The following is a 23,312-nucleotide window of genomic DNA, read 5'->3' on the forward strand; positions in this document are numbered from 1 at the left end:
AATCATCGTCGTAATTTTGATGGGCCATTGGCCTGTTGGATCAATTTTGAAGTGAAACTCATCAAAGGAGGGGCGAGAAGCTGGTTCTTCATAGGATGTGGCATTCTTGTTTTGTGTTTGCTCCCTCAATGTGTTCACTCAACTGCCAGGAATACAAGGGGATACAACTGACAGGAATTAGAGAAAGGAAATGATACTTTTCCCTAGCTCTCACATCAGGTCTTTCCTCCCTTGTTCTACCACAGAGAAATTTTGAGTTAAACTGAAAAGAGCTTTCTAAGTCTCACCTATCTCTGCTTGTCATAAAATCAGCGAATAGTTGCTAGAGGTCTTGGGTGGAGATGCATGCAATAGGAAGTTGTTGCACCCAGTGGAGGAGAGACCCTCTCCATCACCTGGTACAGAACATCGAGGGGCGGGGCGAACTGCCCGGCTGCCTGATCGGACTGCGCCTGCATGACAGCCTATACAGACACCATGCGAGCGGCAGCCATATGAAAGCCTGTATGCACGCTGTGTGCAAGTGGCAGCCCATATGGATGCCGTGCGAGCGCACCCATACTGACTGTACATGCGCCCCTCGCTGCCCCACAGCTGGGGGGAGGCAGCGGCCCATCTTGTCACCCCCTGGGTGGCACCCGGGGTGACCCGCCCCCTCTGCCCCCCTTTGTACGCCACTGGTTGCACCTACAAATATGGGAGTATGCCCCAATCTTTAAAAAAACATGAGCAGGACATTACCTGCCATGGTTGTTGGTCCAATCTTACTCCATCTGCCATTGCTCTGTGTTTGACTTGGGATGAATGCCTTGCACTGAATGCATGTGCCACCGCATAGACCGCATTGTAGATGCTGTAGCTATTTCCTGTCATAGATATTTCAAAAACAGATGAGGGAAGGGTATCTAGCTTCTCCTCCCCAGTGCAGACTTTCTTGTTCATCTTGTCTACAAATGAATTGGGGTATGTACAGCTGAATGATTCTTCCCAGAAGTCCTTTATGAAACCATCATTGTTTTCTGAGTAAGGGTTCCTATGCTGAATAAATTTATGGAATCCTGACACCTCCTTTGAGTGAATTGCAAGAGATATAGCACCATGGAGGAAATTTATGTCTGAACCTCTTTGGATCGGAAATGATGTGAAATCCATCTGAGCTGTCATAATCCAGACTTTTGTCTGGATGTTCATTGATATATTTGCAAAGTGTAGAAGTTGGTGCATTGATCTCATTGCCATTATACTCTGAATTTCTCCATATACAACCACAACCTTGGCAGTGCTTTCCATAACAACTTTGATAGATTTCAAGCCCTCTTCTAGCATGTCACCAAAATCACTGGAAGAAGTTTGTTTGGGGAATTTCTCTATGAAGTCAAAGCAGATGCCCTTTTTGGAAAACAATGGGAACATGTCCTCTTTAAACTTCTCTATAGTGTCATCATCCTGAGAAAGCATCCCAATCCATGTCCATGCAAAATGCAACAGTAAGTGGAGAATCCCTTTGTATAGGTGGTTCACATTTGGGAACATTTGGTAGAAGAAAATCCCTTCAGTTTTTTTATTCATGACTGGAGCAGAACCATATATGAGCTAAATAATATTTCCAAAATGTTAAAGGGATATGAAAGAGAGTGATTTGGGTTATATTTGAAAATCATGTGATTATATTAGCTTATATCCACTCCTAATATGAATTTACAAATGTGACACAGGGTTAGAAAACATGCCTTATAAGCAGGAGGCAATACAGTACGTTTACTCAACATGGTGGATCACTTGTTGGAAATTTGTGATAAAGCTAAACAGGCTGATAGGCATTGGGATAAAATAGCTGAGTGCTTTTGTTCTGGCCAGCCTTTCTACTGATGTTCTGGTGCCTATTCATTGTGACAAAACCAAGTATGGTATGGAAGTCTCCAAATGTGCCTTTGCCGCGGATTGGACCCTTTCTGAGCTTGAAACATGGGTACCCCCAACAAAATTTGGCTAAATATTTGAAATTTTTTGGAGTTTATTATGTATTGGTATAATTTGAAACTAATGTGATATGATTGTTCTGTTAATTGGAAATTTAATAATTTTTTTTTTTTTAAATAGTGCCTTGTGCCATCCTCTCATCATCAGGAATCTGGTCTATGACATACTTGCCTCAAAGTTTTCTCAGTGAAATTAAGATCATAGAATCAGCTATGGAAGACATTCTCTAACCTTTCCTTGAAACAATATAGAATACACTGAATGCACACCTACTTATTCTTATACCCACCAAGCTTAAAGTACACACATTTCATATGAGGGGAATTCATATGTTGGGAATTCTCTTTAGATTCAAATTAGCTTGGTACATATCTTGGAATGTATAGCTATGGGTTTTAATAGATTAAATTGTGTTAAACTCTCACTTTGCACACTACAGTTCTGTAGCAGGAAACCTCTGTTCTACCAGGCCTTGGATATTGGCCCAACATGCCATCTTGGACAAGCCATAAGCACATTTCCAAGGTTTCACGTTATAGACTATATCAGGGATGGGAAAGTTGAAGAAGCTGCTTGAAACCACAAGATAAATATCAGGTGACAGATGGGCACGTCTGTCCCTATGAAGGTGGTCTATGGAATGGGGAAACTCAAGGTGTGACCAACCAGCTAGATCCTCTTCTCCACCCTCACTATGGATTTGTGATGTATACAAAAAATTGTAAAAGTATCATTAGCACACGTGTGAACCTATTGAAGTTACTGTAGATTGCATGGACAAACAATTAGTTTGTCAGAGAGAATGCTAGAGTGATTGTACGAAAAGCACTTTACTATGTTCAAAATGTTGGGAAAGAGACACATTCAAACACCTTCTTGTAAAACGGATATAGTCTAGGACAAGCATGACTATAATTTCTGTTGAATCTGTAAAAGTGTCTGTAGAATTGAAATCACTCTTTTGGTGTCCTGAAAGCATATGGATTCACTCTACAATTTGTATCTTTGGCTTTACATATGAAACAGGAATATTAGAAGACAAAATGTAGCACAATAGCATAATGTCTGAAGTTCAAGAGAAGTTCAAAATGTTTCTTAAACATGTGTATTTATCTTCCACATATAAATCTTACTTGTGGTATCTTGTAGGTACACAGGATGGGTGCCATTTGAGGTCCAATATAAGAGTTTGGTCCTCCAATGACTGCAACTGGAGTATTCTCAGCATCACACTTGTAGTTAGGTATGAATTTGGCCCTTCTTGAGAGAAGTTCTATTGAAGCTTGAAAGGTCCACTTTTCACTAAAATGGCTGTTATACATGTGGAATCCAAGAGTAGCATTGGGCAAGACACAGGGATTTCCATTGATCTCCTTTACAGCAAATGCCAAGGCCAGGATTTGCTGGTAGAGCTGAGTCATCATCCTGTATTGAGAGTTGAAGGGTGCACCACAATATATTGTCATAAGATTAGAGCTGGGATATCTAATAATAATAATAATAATTTATACTCCACACTCCGCCTATCTGTCTGGGTTGCCCCAGTCATTCTGGGCGGCTTCCAACACATGAAAACATAATAAAACTTCAAACATTAATAGTAACAATCTGATCCAATATAAAAGTCACAATAGCTTTAAAATAAACAATTTACATCAAACAAAGCAACATTCAACAATCTGTCAGAATCTAATAGGAAACAGTAAAATTAAACTTCAGTCAATAATAAATATAGTTTGCACATCAATCACAATGAAGAATTACCAATCTATAATCAGTAAAAATAATAGCCAGTCAAAATGCATAAAATACCGAAAACATACAAAATCATGCAAAAGGATCAATTGAGAAACAAAGACACAAAACATATGAAACTATTTTTTTTTTTAAATTTACTACATCCCTGAACTCCTCTCTTCCCAGCTGCTGCTGCTCCTGTTCTCAAAATCATATTCTATGATAGGGTTTGATGGGCAAGACACCTGTCACCTTGACTCTGACTGTCCCAGAGGCTTCCTAGAGGCCAGACCCAACCTGGGGCAGTCTGGGGCTGCTTCCACCTAACTCAGTCAAAGTCCAGGTCCACCCAAATTGGCCTGATTCATTTCATATTTCACGCACTGTCTGAATCTGCTGCACTGCCATAGCAACTCCTTCATGGTTGCTCTTTGTGTGTTAGTGATGAAGGAATCTGTCATTTCTTTTTTCCTAATTTAATTTTCTGCATGATCACATCATGTTGCATTTATCCTAAAAAATCATCATGAAAATTCAGCAGTGATAGACATATCTTTAGAAAAGCCATCTTGTCAGGCAGAATACTAGGGTGAAACTTCAAGGATAATCCTGCAGACAAGAGGGGGATGAACAAGGAACATCCATATGGCTTCATGTACTGGATGTATGCAGTGCCCTTTGAATTAAAATCACACTTTTGGAAAAAATACCTATTTTGTTCTGATTTCTTATATCTTTGTTTACAGGCTTAATCAATATAGGAATTTTTCAGAACCCCAAGTGAATTGTAAGATTTCTTTTTTAAAGATGCCATTCAAAATGTGACTTCATATTGCAGTCAAACCACTTTAAATCTGCCAGCAACATCAAAAATAGAAGAGAAATAAAAATGGCTTGTTAAACTCCCGTGCTGCATGAATTCATTACTTACGCATGGTGTCTCATAGCAAAACAGGATGGCCATGTGCAGACAAATATTAGAACTACATGCTTAAACACAAGATCAAATGGGGGTAGATTAAATGAATTGGTAGAACCACTGAAACTCCAATAATTTGCCAGCCCACTGGGTATATCCAGTGGAAGTCCAACTCCAAGGACAAGGTTGGCTGTGAATAGCATCATTTTAGAACAAGGCTTTTAAAAATTCAACTACTTACATATGGTCATCTGAAAGTTCCTGAGCTGGGTATTTTTCAAAGGTCATGGTGTCTGAAAAGATATAGATCTGAGAAATAATACCAGCAATGATGAGGTCACCTGCCTGGTAATATTTGTGAAGAATACGGACCGGCTCTCTGACAGAACACAGAGGAAGAGGAAGAAACTTGCACAAACCCTGTAGCGGCAGTAATACCACCTGCAATAAAAATACTACCATCTTGCAAGGGATTCTTTATTTCTGGCAAAAAGATTAACTATTCTGCCATTGCTATTCAAATGATCCTGAGTAACAAAGCCTGACTTGAATGGTCACTCCCTCAGATAATGCAAAGCCAGAATAGTACAATATATAAAAAGGGGTCACCACACTGATGAGTCTCTGTGTGTCTATATAACCAGCTCTGAATAGTTATTAACGAGACCTTCCTTTGCATATGGCCAGGATAAGTCTTGAGGGTATGGGAACGATGCTATTATGAATAATGGGATAATTACAGGTGAGGTAATCGTTTGACTTGTGTTCTAGATTCTTTGCAATATTACTAAAGAAAACATGTTTATTGCTTTTCAGCAAAAGTCTTCTCAGAGTCATTCTGAACGGGAGACCAAGAGAGTGAAGACTTCTGGGAGCAAAGATGGTTGGCTAGTCATCTACTGTTAACACTCCATTGTTAGATAGAACTATGTGGTGGTTAAGGATGGTGATAAATTATGACATGTGATTAGTCTGCTAATTGGAAATTTCGCTTGATATGTGAGGTGACAGCTAGCTTAAGAAGAGGTCATTTTTAACAGGCTGAAAACAAAACAAAAAACATTTTATTATTATTTCCAACTAAGAAAGATTATTAATAGGGAAAGGTGTTCTGATTGTTAAGTTTTCATTTTGTATTATTTTTAACGCTTCATCCCTTTTGTGAAAGTGCTGGCTTCAAAGTGAAACTGAAATCTGTGGGAAACTGTGGGAAGGAATGTGCTCCTCTGATAAGGAGAGAGACACAAGTGTTCAAGGCAGAGACTGCTAGGGTGGCAAATATACTGTTGAACATCCCCACTGAGTGTTGGCATCATGCAGCAATTATTGGATGAGCAAGTGAAGGAGCTCAGAGCTGAGATGCATAAAATGGTGAATAAATATGCATTAAATCTCCAATCTTCACCTTGAGATTTTCACAGAGTTAACTCTTATAAAATTAAACACCTTTATTTCCCACAGAGGAAACATGAAGTGGTAAAGTTACTTTCAATTTCTTGCCTACACTTTAACTGATAAAAAGAAGAAAATAAAATTTCTTAGCATACAGAACTCCTTTGTTTAAAACATTCCCTCTCCTTTTTTGCAATATTTTTTATTATTTTTCAGTTACAAAAATCCAATGTAAGCTTTATTATATCAATACCAAATTACAATACCAATTCAAATACCAACCAATCAGATAGCCAGTTACACAATTTAGGTGGCCCCCCTCGTTCTAGATTTCATGGTTTAATAATTCCCTTTAATTCTGCTTCCAAACTGTTATTCATTACAATCCAATCTTAATAATAATCCCTTATCCAAAACTACAATCTTTTTAACTTCAATTCGTGTTGACACATTTAATAATTTATGAATCTGCAAGTGAAGCTCTCCTTTATTCTTCCTGTGTGTGGTATTTATTTTAACCAAATTATTCCCCTTTGTCCTTGCCAAATCTTATTTCTATCTTGGTTATTCCTGATCCCCATCAAGCCTTGTGGCATTGTTGTCTCGATGTCGTTCTAAAGAAATCTCTTCTTTTTTCAACACCTCTGGATGTAGTAGCAAAGCTCTGTCACTGCTCTTCGCCATTTCTTTTCAGTCTAGGAAAAGGAGTAGCCTCCCCGCCAAAGCCCTGGCACATCTCCAGGTCCAGCTCCTTCTCCGTCCAGAAAAAAAAACCCCATAGCTATTATTACCCACAGAAGAGTGATCTGGCAACCTGGCAAAGCCTTGGCAAGTCCTTAAGCTCCAATTTTTCTCTGCTCAGCCAGAGATAAAGTGAAAGTTAACTCCACCCAGTTGTTATGAATTCCAAGCCCTTTAAAAATTATTCCATTTTATTTTATTTAGTTCCGTTTGAAATTGTAATCCATATCTGTATTCCCGTTTCCCCTCATCTTCACTTGCTACATAAAAAAGTTTTTGGTATTCTTGGTGGGTTTGCTGAGTCATTTATGTAGCAAAATAATCTCTAATGAACAGAAGAACCTCTGCTCCTTAATGGTGTCATAGGAGGGATACCAACAAGAAAGGGATACCTTTTGCACTCAGTGCCTCCCTGCCTCCCGCATTCCATGCTGGAGCGGGAGCCAGGTAACGAGATGATCTGCGAGTGCAGCCCATTTTCCGCATCCTGGGAGAGAGTTTGCAAGGTTAATAACTCTCAATCATCCTTGTTTCATCTTTGCCAATGATCTCCCATTATCGTGGGAGCTGGCTCCATCAAGGCAGCCGGAACTGGAAGCCTGTTTAAAACATTTTTAATTAGCGCATACATTTTATTCTGACTTCAGCCCATTCATGATCGACTTCTCTACCCTTCTATTAAAAGGCAGAAAGCAGCTCAATCACAGAATGCAAATTTCCACTAGCAAAGATAAAAACTTAGTCATAAGTTATAGCCACCTCAGAGATAAGTACAAAAGGGAGGCTTTGGCAAACCCCATGCCCTCGGGGTTTTTATGTGTTTTGGGGGTGAGAAGTTGATTCTTCCAGTCATGTCACTTAACTTTGTCAGGATTCCTGGGACCTGATATCTTCTTGGTCTCCCAATAATAATAATAATAATAATAATAATAATTTATTATTTAAACCCCACCCTTCTGGCTGAGTTTCCCCAGCCACTCTGGGCTGCTTCCAATCAAGTGTTAAAAACAATACAGCATTAAGGCAACTTTTTCAGAGCATCAGAGGTTAATCCCCAGCTCACACTTTTCTCCGGCGTGAATGCAATATTCTATATTTATGAACGGCTATCAACAATCAACACGTCTAGAAAAAACCATATAAGGCAGCTGCTGAACACGTGTTTGCAAATATTCTACTGCACACAAAGAAAAAAGCACAAGATACAGCAAAGGACAGTTATTATTTATTTACTTTTTCTTCCTTATTAGCTGTTCTCTATTGTTCAGCTCAGGCCTAAGAATGATTATGTAACATTTGGGGGAAAAGATACAGCCCAGCAACCCAACACCAGAGGCTAAGATGGAGAAGATCTCCACAGCCACCATATATTTTCCCTTGGTGCTCAGATAGGAAGGAATAAAGGACAGCCAAACACTGCAGAAGACCAACATGCTGAAAGTGATAAACTTGGCTTCATTGAAACTGTCTGGTAATTTCCTGGCAAGGAAAGCCATAACAAAACTCACAGTTGCCAGGCAGCTCATGTAGATGAGGACACAGTAAAACATTGTCACACTCCCCTCATTACATTCTAGTATAATTTCTTCCATCACAGAGTGCATGTCCACATCTGGGTATGGGGGAGAGGTTGCCAGCCACACAGTACATATGCCTACTTGGACTATGGAGCAGGAAAGGAGAATGGATTGGCCTAGTCCTTTCCCCACCCATTTCCTCATCCTGGATTCTGGTTTTGTAGCCATGAAGGCCAAAACCACCGTGAAGGTTTTTGCCAGGACACAAGAAACAGCAGTTGAGAAGATGATGCCAAAAGCTGTTTGTCGGAGGAAGCATGTGACCTTCTCAGGTCGGCCAATGAAGAGCAATGCACACAGGAAGCAGAGCAGGAGAGAGATGAGAAGAGTGTAGGTGAGGTTTCGGTTGTTTGCAATGACAATGGGTGTGTCATGGTGTTTAATAAATGTACCTAGAACCAGAGCTGTGATCAAGGAAAGGGAAAGAGAGGAGCAGGCTAAACTGATGCCCAAAGGTTCTTCATAAGACAAGAAGCTGATATCCTTGGGTAGACATCCATCACGGTTCTTACTTGGATATTCTTTGTCTGGGCATTTATTACAGTCATTCATATCTGGAAAAAAATAAGGAAATGACCTTTAGTTCATATCACATCAGCTTCCTGAAATGTTGACTATCTGTCTGAGAAGAGCTCTGTTCACATTCAAACACAAGTTTAATACTGTCTTATGCTCTGTAACGTGGTATTGTTGCATTTAATCGGTTCAGAGCTCTTGGTCTGTAAATTGCAGAGCCAGGGCCATTCCTCCTCATGATTTTGGAACATATCATTACACTAGCCTGGGTGCAGCCTGTGTAAGTCAAAAGGAATGAAAAGCCCCTTCTAGATTTGATTTGAACCACATACCATCCAACTACTCTCAATGCATAGTCATTCTCATTAGATCAGCCTATTTAGATTATCTGAAGGGCAATGATCACAAAGATGCAGGATCTCACACACAATAGATCATCTCCTCTTTTGAAAATTAAGTCATCCATGCTTACAGCACCTTTCAATGCTTAGTACTGAGTCTGGATCTATTTAACTATTTATTTCTCTTACCATCCTGGTTTGCAATCTTCCCCTCAGCACATGGGATGCAATCGTAGCAGCAAGGTGGCTGTCCCTCCTTCACTTTCTTGCTGGATCCTGGAAGACATCTCTCAGTACAGACAGAAAGAGGCTGGATCTAATCCATAAATGAAACAGCAGAAGGTTCATCAAGAGACTAATTAGTTTGGAACCTTTTATGTTCTTGGGCCTTTCCCTATGTTACTAAACTGACACAACCTTTCAGTAATGTGTAATGGCTATACGAAGAGCCATTGCTTCTTTTCTTATTATTAATATTAATGTTTGAAATTATGTGATATTCCCTCTATATTGCTCTAGGATGTGCGGTGCCCCATCTGCTCTGCAAAGATTGCTTTGTCCATTAAGGTACACTTTGAAGTTATTCTAGTTTCCCTGTAATTTTGTTATAATTGTTACTTTTGAGTATTTTGTCCACTTGGTAGACAGTTCTAGAACTGATTTCGGTGCTGGTGAGTACATCTGTTCCTGGACCCATCAGATGCTGCCTGGAGAAGAGTTCTGAAAATGCTACCCAGAGGGGCTGGAAAACCCTACTAGGAATGGGGGTGGTATTAAAGTTGGACCTAATGACCCACATTCATATGATCAATTGTGTGATGCAAAAACCACATTTGCTTGGATGTAGCTTGTAGTGGGGTCTGTGAATGGTTGGGATTAGGGTGAGAAAACCTAGCTTTTCTTATTTTCATCTGAACTAGGATCCTCCTAAAGTCTGTTCACACTGTTAGACTTGCTTAACTGTATTTTGTAGTAAAATGGTTCTTCTGTTTTGTAACCCCCTTAATAAAATATTTGCCTTTATTCCTTGTGTGGCTTCTAGCAGTAAGCTTTCGGCTCTTAATCTGGTACCTGGATGCTTTGGTCATACACCACTCCTCAACTTGCAGCTCAGAAAACAGTGAGAAAACATGCTGGTGGATAATGATTGTTTATTCAAAACTGACTCTCTTTTGAATTACCTGGTTAAACCAACTGTGCCATGTGATGGCATCTTCATCAAGGATGAATGATTGATCTGGTGAAGCCTGAGGATTTATCCTCCCAGCCCTCACTCTGTGAAAACTTTGGTTGGCGAATATGATCCAATTGATAATATCCAAGCTAGATGCTGCCTCTCCATTCTGGTTGATGAAGACCACATCTCCTGCCGTATTGTTAAATGAGATGCTTCTCAGAAAGTGATGGAGCTAGATTGAAAGCAGAAAAGAAAGGGGTTTAGAAAAGACTGCAGTCTAATGCAGGGAGGAGCATTTTGTTTCTGTGGGAAGAACCTACAGCAAATGGTGGGGGTGATTTAGTCAATTGTCAGTGGATTCAGGCCGAAGCATGGAGAGAGTGAACCAATTTTCTTTCACACACATGCATCTCTCTCAATCTTCCTTACAATCATTCTTTCTCTGATTGTCCAAAAATTAAAAATGTTTAAGCAGCAATATCTCTCTCTCTCTCTCTCTCTCCCTCCGTCCTTCCCTCCCTGAGCACCTCAGAAGACACGGCAGTGGTTTTTGACCACCAGCTCTAAGGAAGGATTTGGTTGATATCGGATAGAGGGAGTGCTGAATATCTCTCTCAACCATTACCACTGCTTCCAATCTATGAATGGCATGGGATCTCATTGGGTTGCAAAGCTTCCATCATAACAAATGCTTTCTCCTCAAGCATGGGGCAATAACTGCTCAAAGAAGGACACAACCATCATTTCCCTTCCCTATAGATTCTACAGCCATTTGCAAGCAGAAAAATACATGGGTGCCATCTAGGATACCATCATATCAGTGCCACCTCCTACTCTGTCTGCAGAATTATAAATTCCATTCTGGGTTCTTCTTCCACATACACTAGTGCAAATCCTTGAACTCTGAGAGGAAAGAGCAAGCTGATAGGATTTTGGGAACCCAAAAAGTGACAGGAAGTAGCAGGGCTTTGCCAGTTGTGGAAGTTCAGCCTTTACCTGCCAAAATGGTTGATTCGGATTCTTCCCTCTCCCTCCATATGCAATTCCTCTGTGTCTGAATCTGGATGTGGACATGGCATGTAAAGCATGGGCCATGGCGTAGACAGCACTGTGGATGCTGTAACTGTGGCCTGTCATGCTCATTTCAAAAAGGGATCCGGGAAGGTTCTCCAGCTTCTCTTCTCCGGTGCAAATATTCCCCTCTGCCTTGTCCCCAGTGTTTTCTGGGAATACACATTCAAAGGTCTGTTGCCAGAATTCCCTGATAAAACCGTCCTCATATGTGCTGGAAGGGTTTCTGTGAAGAACATACTGATGAAATCCTGGTGGGTTTCTAAAGTGAATTTCAAAGGATATAGCACCATTGAATATTCCTGCCTCCCAGTCCCTTTGAAATACGAATGTAGCAAACTCAACCTGGGTTGTTGTTATCCATACTTTACTTTTTACATTCTTTGTCTTGTCATCATGTTTTGATATGTATGAAAGCACCATAAAAGTTGCCATGGAGTAAGATTCCCCAGAGGCAACCACTACGTTAGCTTTGCTGATAAAAATTTTCTGACTTATTGTTGCACCCTGTTGTAGCATGTCAGTAATTTCAGAAAGAAAACCAAAATTGGGGATTCTTTCTATGAATTCAAAGCAGACACCACTCTTGGTAAACACTGGGGAAATGGTTTGCACAAATCTTTCTCCATTGTCATTGTCTGTTGCAATGACTCCAATCCACGTCCACCTGAAATGCAGAAGCAAAGAGAGAATTCCCTCATACTGAAGGGCTTCTGAGGCTGCCATCTGGTAGAAGGGAAGCCCTGGGCTTTTATCATTCATCATTGGAGCAGAGCCATAAATGAGCTAAAAAGTAAATGGAGGAAGAGAAGAGACAAAGTAATATTTGCAGAGTTCTTTCAAACTACAGTGGTACCTCGGGTTACAGACGCTTCAGGTTAGAGACGCTTCAGGTTACAGACTGTGCTAACCCAGAAATAGTACCTCAGGTTAAGAACTTTGCTTCAGGATGAGAACAGAAATTGCGCGACAGCAGCGGGAGGCCCCATTAGCTAAAGTGATACCTCAAGTTAAGAACAGTTTCAGGTTAAGAATGGACCTCCGGAACGAATTAAGTTCTTAACCTGAGGTACCACTGTATTCATATACATTATTATGTGGTGAATCTTGTCAGTCAGACATGCCCTTTGCCACCCACCAGGGGTTGCATGCACTTTCTCATTTATACAAAAGACACACATGCAGATGGGCTCAAAATTGAGGTCATCTCTCATTCCAGTTTGTTAAACATTTGTTCTGTTGACCAGATAGGGGCATTTTCCCTATTATATTCTTTTTTTAAATAATAATAATAATAATAATAATAATAATAATAATAATAATATTCCCAATCTGTCAGGGTTAAACTGAACGGAGGGACACACGATGTCCTAAACAAAGGATTGCCTAACACTGTGTTAGACATTATTTAATGCAGCCACTTCAGAACTGCCACTTGGGTCAGATGCACATTTCTTCTCTGGAGCTTATTTTGTCTTCACAAAGCACATGCCCCAACACACAGCAGAACTGCCATTTCTGCCTTTTCTCCTTCAAGACTTCTCAGACTTCATCTATGAACATTTATTTCACTTTGGAACCAGCTGCTGAATACTATTGCTGTTCTCCTGCAGATCTGGACTGTATCTGCAGTTTGCCATAACTCCAGAGTGTGTTTAATTTGAAAGCCCTTTCCCCCTAAATATTGACATATTGGGTGTGGTGTCGTGAAGGCAAATAATTTTTGTATTCGGAAATACTTGTGAATTTTTATCCTATTACCAATTCCCCTGCTTCCCCTGCAACTCAATTCAAATACCCTTCTCGTTAAGCAGGAAATGCTGCAAATCCAAAAATGGCTGGTGAGGGTGGTGTGCATGGTTCTGCCCCCAATTTCATCCTCGCCCTGAACTGGTGATACACTCTGAACTGGTGCTGTGAATTCAGCCTCATTCTCAATGCAAGCTTAGAGAGGTATCGTACATGGGTGTCTTACCTGTGGAATCTTATAGATGTCCAAAACTGTTGCCACATAAAAGGAGATTACAGAATCAAGTCCCCCAATGACCCCAGCCAGATTATTTTCAACATCACATATATAGTTTGGGACAAATTTCTCCACCCTGGATAAAAGCAGCAGTGTGGCGAGATATGTGCTCCTTGCATTGTTATAGCTGTCATACAAGTGAAAACCCAAGGTGATATTGGGTAAGATTTGAGGGTCTTCATTGATCTCCTTGACTGCAAATGCCAAGGCCACGATGTGCTGGTAAAGCTTAGGCACCACCCTAGAATGAGAGTTGCAAACAGTATCAGAAGGGACAGATATGAATTACAATAGTTAATCCTATTGAGTTCAAGGGAGTTAACTCCCTGTCCATTCCACTGCTGAACAGGTCTTATAATCAGCAAGTTCTTCCTCATGTTTACACAAAGTCTCCTTTCTTGCAACTTGAATCTATTGGTTCGCGCACTACCCTCTGGAGCAAGAGAAAACAAGCTTGCTCCATCTTCCTGGTGACAGCCCTTGAGATATTTGAAAATGGCTATGCTATATCCCCTCAGTCTCCTATTTTCATAGCTAAACATAGCAAACCCCCTCAACTTTTCCTCATAAGGTTTGGCTTCCAGACCCTTGATCATATGTGTCAACCTCTTCTGCACATGTTGCAGCTTGTCAGTATCCTCCTTAAATTGTGCTGAACACAACTGAACACAATATATCAGGTGTGTTCTGTGCAGCGCAGATGAGATCTCTTCTGTGGGGTTTTTTTAATAATATTTTTTATTAGGGTTTTTACATAAAAGAAGAAAAAGAAAAAAGAAAAGAAAAATACAAAAATGCACAAATACAAAAAGACAAAAACAGCAACACAAAAAATAAAATAAAAACAATTCCATTTTCGTAATATTCCTTGCATTTACTTCTTTCCCAGACTTCCCCACACCTCCCCTCACTGTATTCCAGTTCAAATATTTAATCAGCAAATTCCTTCCCTTTGTCTTAACTTAATCTTTATCTTAATATCTTAATGTATCCTAATCTTTTCTTAATATCTTAATATATTAAACCTTTTAATTTCACACCTTTTAACCTTCGAATTTTCCATACTCCTTCACCACTTTGTTGCTAATAACCTTTTAACCTCAATCCGATGTCATTCTAACATTCATTAATCTTATAATATTTCTGTATATAGTCTTTAAATTTCTTCCAATCTTCTTCTTCTGTGGTTTTTTTTTTTATTGGGGTACAATGCTTCTGTTGATGCAGACTTTTCAGATGTACTACAGGCAAGCCAGGTGTTCCCCATCTTATATTTGTGCAGCACCTGACATTTGTCCCTACTGAAATTCATTTTGTTAGTTTTGTCCCAGTAAAGACCTGTTAAGGCCAATGGTATCTAGACCAGGGGTTACTAATGTGATGCCCATAGGAACATTGGAACCCCTGGGGTCTTTCCCTGAAACATCTGAAGTCTTTTCCTGACATTTACAAAGTGTCTGAGCTCTCTCCTGCAATCACCCCTTCCTTATTCATGATGCAGAGATGGTGGTTGTAATTCACACAATTCTCTACTTCATATTACAGTGGTACCTCAGGTAACGTAAGCTTCAGGAAACATATGCTTCAGGTCACAGACTCCACTAACCCAGAAATAGTACCTCCGGTTAAGAATTTTGCTTCAGGATGAGAACAGTAATCGTGCTCCGGCGGCATGGCGGCAGCAGGAGGCCCCATTAGCTAAAGTGGTGCTTCAGGTTAAGAACAGTTTCAGGTTAAGAATGGAACTCCAGAACGAATTAAGTACTTAACCCGAGGTACCACTGTATATGCCGTCATTGTGAAACAAGCTTTAGCCTAAGATCAGGAAATGAAACAATAAGAGCATTCAGCTTCTGCAAAGTTTTTTTTAATTCATTCTCACTAACACTCCTGCTCAGATAAGGTCTATCAAAATTGGTTGTTCAAAAGGGCTAATAAATATATATACATTTCTATACAATTATATTCATTTCCCTATTGAGAAATGGGAACTTATAGAGTATTCTCTTAATTCAGAATACATTCCGACGTATTTTTACATCAGCATATGTCCCACTGAAATCAAAAGTGCTTATCTCTAGGTCAATGGGTAGAAGTTTGCAACCTCAGTCATTATGCTGAGGCTGCAACTCTTGGTTTGATCTTTCCCGTACTGTAATAAATAAGTGGCTTAGTTCTTACACAAGCTCTTCAGGCAGCGCTGGTGGGGGTTCCTCAGTGAATGTTGCTGGAGAGGAGAAGAATCCACCATGGGAAACAATGCCACCAATGAGGAACTCTCCTGGCTGATGATATGTGTGAAGTGGACGGTGTGGACTTTGGAGCCTGCATTTTACTATGCGAGCCTGACATACATTGTAAGAAATCAGTTTCAGCAGCAAGACAACTAAAACCACCATTCATACAAGGGCAACTGTTTGTTCTATGCAGAAACCATGATTTCTCTGGCAATAGTATAATCAGCTTCTCCAAGATAAAAATTGTCTCATTTGAATGGTAGTTAAGTTTCCTGAGAGGATGCAATCTGGGAGTATCCCAGACTCTTTTTAAGTAATTCTGGTTAAGTTGCTGTATCCTTTGTGTTATGTTGCCAGTTGCCAGTGAAAATCCAGAGGGATCTTTGAGGAGCAGCAGATTTAATTATAGCCCTGTTAATAACCAAGGTGGAATGTATGTATTCAGTTTTAGGGATTCCCTGTGGAATTGCTGAAGGAAATGTCTTCGTCACATATTCAGGACTGTTATTTTTAATTTCCTTTCATTAAATAATAAGGGACCAGTGGTGTATTGGTGAAGTTAGAAGTTCATAATAGAAGACCTTGTAACCAATGGAGATCCCAAAATGTAGTATGGTGTAGTCAGGATCTTGGAATTTGGCTGAGGAGACCTGGTTTCACACCAGCCATGTGGCATGACTGCAACCCTACACATAGTAGTTACTTGGTATTAAGCTTCCATGGTTTTTTAAATCACTTATAAAATATGATGAATTTTACAACAATATCTTTAGTAGTCTGAAATGCAACCCTTAGCTTCTAATTCATAATTTAAAATATTTGTACAAAAGTGTTCCTTTTTAAACTTTAGTATGAGGGGGAAAGAACATCAAATTCAGAGAAGAATGAACTTGGAAGGATGGCTCTGCTATGGTTCATGCCCACAGAGCTGTCTGTGTCCCTTGTTGGTATCAGAGTACTTTGTCAGGGGAAAGTCCAGGGAGAAGAGCTACATGGGATGCGCTATTGGATTTGGGGAACAGTTTTGTCAAAGAGACTTGTTCATGCTTTAATTCTTTCTCATGATAAGCTATCCCCTGCTGTTTAACTCTGGTCTCAGCGAAATGATATAACATTTTGGGGGGGGGGGAATGCAGCCCAGTAATCCAAAACTAGAAGTAATCCAAAACTTCCAGCCACAGTGGTAGCTATTTATCTACTTCCACTGGAATGCTTTTAAACTGCTAGGTTGGCAGAAGCTGGGACAGAGCAACGGGAGCTATAACCTGAACTGCAGTGATCATTACATATGGAAATGGGATATATCTGTTAGTAAGTGATAAAGTAGTTTTCATACAATCCAAACATAAGTTGTGGAGCTTTTATTTCATAATTATTTCTGTGCAGTGAAGGAATGGGTTGATACTGTCATATGGAAATAATATGAATTATTGAGTGTACATCGTATTTATGTGGTGAACTTCCCCATAACTGGAATCCTTCACCCACATTAAGAAAGGAAGAGACAAAATAGACATTATGACAGTGTCCCTTGAATTCTGTACATTTGTCTTCAGCATTCTAACATCCACTTCAAGCTCAGGAGACAATGTGACTTTTTGAACATTGAGGAAATATTCAATATATCCCAAAATGAGGCAGGATGATGGTTCTTATATTCATAAGTCCCTTAACTTTGTCAGGATTCCTGGGAGCTGACAGCTTCCTGCTTCTCCGACACAGAAAATGGCTTTTTCAGAGCATCAGGGGTAATTCCTCTGTTCACTCTTTTTTCCATAATGAATTCAATAGTCCATATCTATGATTGCCTAACATCAATCACCACAAGGAAAATCTAGAAAAAACATCTATAAAAAATAATGTAAGGCAGCAGCTGAACACATGTTTGCAAATATTCTACTGCACACAAAGAAAAAAGCACAAGATACAGCAAAGGACAGGTTATTATTTATTTACTTTTTCTTTCTTATTAGCTGTTCTCTATTGTTCAGCTCAGGCCTCAGAATGATTATGTAACATTTGGGGGAAAAGATGCAACCCAGCAACCCACCACCGGAGGCTAAGATGGAGAAGATCTCCACAGCCACCATATATTTTCCCTTGGTGCTCAGATAGGAAGGAATAAAGGACAGCCAAACACTGCAGAAGACCAACATGCTGAAAGTGATAAACTTGGCTTCATTGAAACTGTCTGGTAATTTCCTGGCAAGGAAAGCCATAACAAAACTCACAGTTGCCAGGCAGCTCATATAGATGAGGACACAGTAAAACATTGTCACACTCCCCTCATTACATTCTAATATAATTTCTTCCATCACAGAGTGAATGTCCACATCTGGGTATGGGGGAGAGGTTGCCAGCCACACAGTACATATCCCTGCTTGGACTATGGAGCAGAAAAGGAGAATGGAGTGGCCTAGTCCTTTCCCCACCCATTTCCTCATCCTGGATTCTGGTTTTGTAGCCATGAAGGCCAAAACCACCGTGAAGGTTTTTGCCAGGACACAAGAAACAGCAGTTGAGAAGATGATGCCAAAAGCTGTTTGTCGGAGGAGGCATGTCACCTTCTCAGGTCGGCCAATGAAGAGCAATGCACACAGGAAGCAGAGCAGGAGAGAGATGAGGAGAGCATAGGTGAGGTTTCGGTTGTTTGCAATGACAATGGGTGTGTTGTGGTGTTTTATAAATGTACCTAGTACCAGAGCTGTGATCAAGGAAAGGGTAAGAGAGAAACAGGCTAAACTGATGCCCAAAGGTTCTTCATAAGACAAGAAGCTGATATCCTTGGGTAGACATCCATCGCGGTTTTTGCTTGGATATTCTTTGTCTGGGCATTTATTACAGTCATTCATATCTGGAAAAAAATAAGGAAATGACCTTTAGTTCATATCACGTCAGCTTCCTGAAATGTTGACTTTCTGTCTGAGAAGAAAGAGCTCTGCTCAAATTAAAACACGTTTAATACTGTCTGATGCTCTTTAATGTGGTATTGTTGCATTTAATTGGTTCAGAGCTCTTGGTCTGTAAATTGCAGAGCCAGGGCTATTCCTCCTCTTGATTTTGGAACATATCATCACACTAGCCTGGGTGTAACTTGTGTAAGTCAAAAGGAATGAAAAGCCCCTTCTAGATATGATTTGAACCACATACCACCTTGCTACTCTCAATGCAGAGTCATTCTCATTAGATTAACATATTTAGACTATCTGAAGGGGAATGATCACAAAGAGGCAGGATCACACAAACAACTGAGAAATGACTCTGCCCCTGTGGAGATGGCAATCTGGAAATAGTGGCTCATGTTCTCCTGTCCTGTCCCCTTTATAAAGATCTGAGGAATGATATCATCACCCCACTCTTACTTACCATCCCAGGCCTCCCATCTGCGGCCACATCGTTTTTTCTTTTATCAGATCAAAATGATCAGACAACAGCAAAGGTTGCTAGGTTTATCGAGGGTGCAATGAGATTAAGGGCCACTATCTGAACGATAATCCTGGTCATTTGATTGCCCTTTTTATCCATTGTTGTCTTTTTATTTGTATATATTGCTTGTTTTATGATGCTATGGCTGTTGGCTAATGCGAATAAAATTTATCTATCTTCTTCTTATAGTAAAAGCTATGGTTTTCCCAGTAGTGCTGTATGGAAGTGAGAGCTGGACCATAAAGAAGGCTGATCGCCGAAGAATTGATGTTTTTGAATTATGGCTCTTGAGAGTCCCATGGACTGCAAGAAGAACAAACCTATCCATTCTTAAGGAAATCAGCCCTGAGTGCTCACTGGAAGGACAGATCATGAAGCTGAGGCTCCAATACTTTGACCACCTCATGAGAAGAGAAGACTCCCTGGAAAAGACCCTGATGTTGGGAAAAATGGAGGGCACAAGGAGAAAAAGAAGACAGAGGACGAGATGGTTGGATAGTGTTCTCGAAGCTACCAGCATGAGTTTGACCAAACTGCGGGAGGCAGTGGAAGACAGAAGTGCCTGGTGTACTCTGGTCCATGGGGTCACAAAGAGTCGGACACGACTAAACGACTAAACAACAACAACATCTTCTTCTCACAGTAGATCATCTCTTTTGAAACAAACTCAACCGTCCTTACAGCACTTTTCAATGCTAAGTACTAATCTATTTATTTCTCTTACCATCCTGGTTTGCAATCTTCCCCTCAGCACATGGGATGCAATCGTAGCAGCAAGGTGGCTGTCCCTCCATCACTTTCTTGCTGGATCCTGGAATACATCTCTTAGTACAGATAGAAAGAGGCTGAATCTAATCCATAAATGAAACAGCAGAAGGTTCATCAAGACACTAATGAATTTGGAACCCTTTATGTTCTGAGTTCTTTCTCTGTGTCACTAAGCTGACACAGCATTGCAGTAATATATAATGGCTTATTATTTTCTTATTATTAGTAGTAATGTTTGAAATTATGTGATGTTCCCTCTATATTGCTCTGGGGTGTGCATCTGTTCTGCAAAAATTGCTCTGTCCATAAGGTACACTTTGAAGTTTCCATGTTAATTTTGTTATAATTGCTGATTTTGAGTATGTAGCCCACTAGGTACACAGTTCTAGAACTGATTCTGGTGCCAGTAGGTACATCTATTCTTGGACCCATCAGATGCTTCCTGGGGAAGTGTTCCAAATCCACTTTGTAGCTTCATGGTCTCTGAGCATGTATACCCTCTTGTGCTGGGAAATGCACCCAGAGGCTCCATCTGACTGGAAGAAAACCTGTCCTTCTATATCAATGCCCTTTCAAAGAAAAACTGGTATTTGACCTGGTCCTAATTACCCACATTCAGATGATAAATTGTGTGATGCAATAACCACATTTGCATGGATGCACTTGTAGTGGGGTCTGTGAATGGGTGGGATTAGGGTGAGATAATCTAGTTTTTTTTATAAGGCATATTTACACTGTTAGCCATGCTTAACTGTATTTTGTAGTAAAAGGGTCCTTCTGTTTTGTATCCTCCTTAATAAAATATTTGCTTTTAATCCATGTGTGGCTTCTAGCAGTAAGATTTTGGCTCTTAATCTGATACATCAGTCCTTTGGTCATACACCACTCCTCAACTTGTGGCTCAAAAAACAGTGAGTAGACTTGCAGGTGAATAATGATTGCTTATTCAATACTGAATCTCTTTTGAATTAGAAAACAATGCAACCCTACCTGGTTAAACCAGCTGTGCCATGTGATAGCATTTTCATCAAGGAGAAATGATTGGTCTGGAGAAGCTTGTGGATCTATCCTCCCAACTCTCACTCGGTGCAAACTTTGGTTGGCGAATATGATCCAATTCACAATATCCAAGCTTGATGCTGCCTCTCCATTCTGGTTGATGAAGACCACATCTCCTGCTGTATTGTTAAATGAGATGCTTCTCAGAAAGTGATGGAGCTAGATTGAAAGCAGAAAAGAAAGGGGTTTAGAAAAGACTGAAGTCTAATGAAGGGAGGAGCATTTTCTCTCTCTGGAAAGAACCTACAGCAAATGGTGGGGGTGTTTTAGTCAATTGTCAGTGGATTCAGGCCCAAGCATGGAGAGAGTCAGCCAATTTTCTTTCACACACATGCATCTCTCTCAATCTTCCTTACAATCCTTCTTTCTCTGATTGTCCACAAATTAAATATGTTTAAGCAGCAAGATCTCTCTCTCACTCACTCACTCTCCGTCCCTCCCTCCCTGAGCATCTCAGAAGACATGGCAGTGGTTTGTGACCACAGGCTCTAAGAAAGGATTTGGTTGATGGAGGGAGTGCTGAACATCTCTCTCAACCATTATCACTGCTTCCTATCTATGAATGGCATGGGATCTTATTGGGTTGCAAAGCTTCCATCACAACAAATGCTTTCTCCTCAAGCATGGGGCAATAACTGCTCAAAGAAGGACACAGCCATCATTTCCCTTCCCTATAGAGTCTACTGCCATTTGAAAGCAGAAACCACCTCCTACTCTGTCTGCTGAATTATAAATTCAGTTCTGGGTTCTTCTTCCACATACAATCTTTGAACTCTGAGAGGAAAGAGCAAATTGATAGCATTTTCAGAACCCATACAGTGCCAAGAAGAAATAGGCCTTTCCCATTTGAGGATGTTCAGCCTTTACCTGCCAAAACTCTTGATTCGGATTCTTCCCTCTCCCTCCATATGCAATTCCTCTGTGTCCGAGTCTGGATTTGAACATGGCATGTAAGGCATGGGCCATGGCATAGACAGCACTGTGGATGCTGTAACTGTGGCCTGTCATGCTCATTTCAAAAAGAGATCCAGGAAGGTTCTCCAACTTCTCTTCTCCGGTGCAAATATTCCCCTCCACCTTGTCTGCAGTCATATCTGGGAATACACATTCAAAGGCCTGTTGCCAGAAGTTCCTGATAAAACCGTCCCCATCTGTGCTGGAAGGATTTCTGTGCAGAACATACTGATGAAATCCTGGTGGGTTTCTAAAGTGAATTTCAAAGGTTATAGCGCCACTGAATATTTCTGAACCCCAGTACCTTTGAAAGATAAATGAAGCGAACTCAACCTGGGCAGTTGTTATCCATACTTTACTTTTTACATTCTTGGCCATGTCATCATGTTCTGATAGGTATGAAAGCCATCTAAAAATTGCCATGGAAAAAGATTCTCCAGAGGCAACCACTACATTAGCTTTGCTGCTAAATATTTTGTCTTGTATATTGGCTGCTTGTTGTAGCAAGCCATACATTTCAGATATAAAACTAAAATTGGTTATTCTTTCTATGAATGCAAAGCAGACACCCCCCTTGGTAAACATTGGGGAAATGGTTTGCACAAATCTTTCTCCATTTTCATTGTCCATTGCAATGACTCCAATCCACGTCCACCTGAAATGCAGAAGCAAAGATAGAATTCCCTCATACTGAAGGGCTTCTGAGGCTGCCATCTGGTAGAAGGGAAGCCCTGGGCTTTTATCATTCATCACTGGAGCAGATCCATAAATGAGCTAAAGAGGAAATGGAGGAAGAGAAGAGGCAAAGTTATATTTGCATAGTTCTTTCAAAATATTAATATACATTTTCTGGTGAATCATGTTAGTCAGACATGCCCTTTGCCACCCACCAGGGGTTGCATGCCCTTTCTGTGTTAGACATTATTTACTGCAACCACATCAGAACTGCAACTTGGGTCAGATGCACATTTCTTCTCTAGAGCTTCTTTTGTGTTCACAAAGCAGATACCCCAGCAAACAGCAGAACTGCCATTTCTACCTTTTCTTTTTCAAGACTACTTAGATTTCATGTATGAACATTTGTTTCACTTTGGAACCAACTGCTCAATTCTATTGCTGTTCTTCTGCAGAACTGGACTGCATCTGCAATTTGCCATAACTCCAGGGTGTGTTTAATTTGAAAGCCCTTTCCACCTAAACATTCAAATATTGGGTGTGGTGTCGTGAAGAGAAATAATTATTGTACTTGGAAATACTTGTGAATTTTTATCCTATAAGGAATTACCCCGCTTCCCCTGCAGCTCAATTCAGATATCCTTCTTGTTAAGCAGGAAATGCTGCAAATCCCAAAATGGCTGGTGAGGGTGGTGTGCATGGTTCTGCCCCCAATT

The 23,312-nt window shown here is 40.4% G+C and overlaps 1 protein-coding gene across 1 annotated transcript in view; it reads right to left on the reverse strand.

Moving 5' to 3' along the window:
- Positions 1 to 22,710, reverse strand: part of LOC310662916 (vomeronasal type-2 receptor 26-like) — a 29,127-nt gene extending 6,417 nt beyond the window's left edge. Inside the window, exons 1-4 of the mRNA XM_083410280.1 lie at positions 21,835 to 22,710; positions 20,899 to 21,126; positions 19,865 to 19,991; positions 16,980 to 18,568 (exon numbers count right to left, since the gene is read on the reverse strand). Coding sequence (XP_083266406.1) covers positions 17,667 to 18,568; positions 19,865 to 19,991; positions 20,899 to 21,126; positions 21,835 to 22,671 — 2,094 coding nt within the window. The 5' untranslated portion in view covers positions 22,672 to 22,710 and the 3' untranslated portion in view covers positions 16,980 to 17,666. The remainder of the gene's footprint in view (positions 1 to 16,979; positions 18,569 to 19,864; positions 19,992 to 20,898; positions 21,127 to 21,834) is intronic.
- Between the last annotated feature and the right edge of the window lie 602 nt (positions 22,711 to 23,312).

Source organism: Podarcis tiliguerta (genome assembly GCF_965153285.1).
Source record: "Podarcis tiliguerta genome assembly, chromosome: 13".
NCBI classification, from domain to species: Eukaryota; Metazoa; Chordata; class Lepidosauria; order Squamata; family Lacertidae; genus Podarcis; species Podarcis tiliguerta.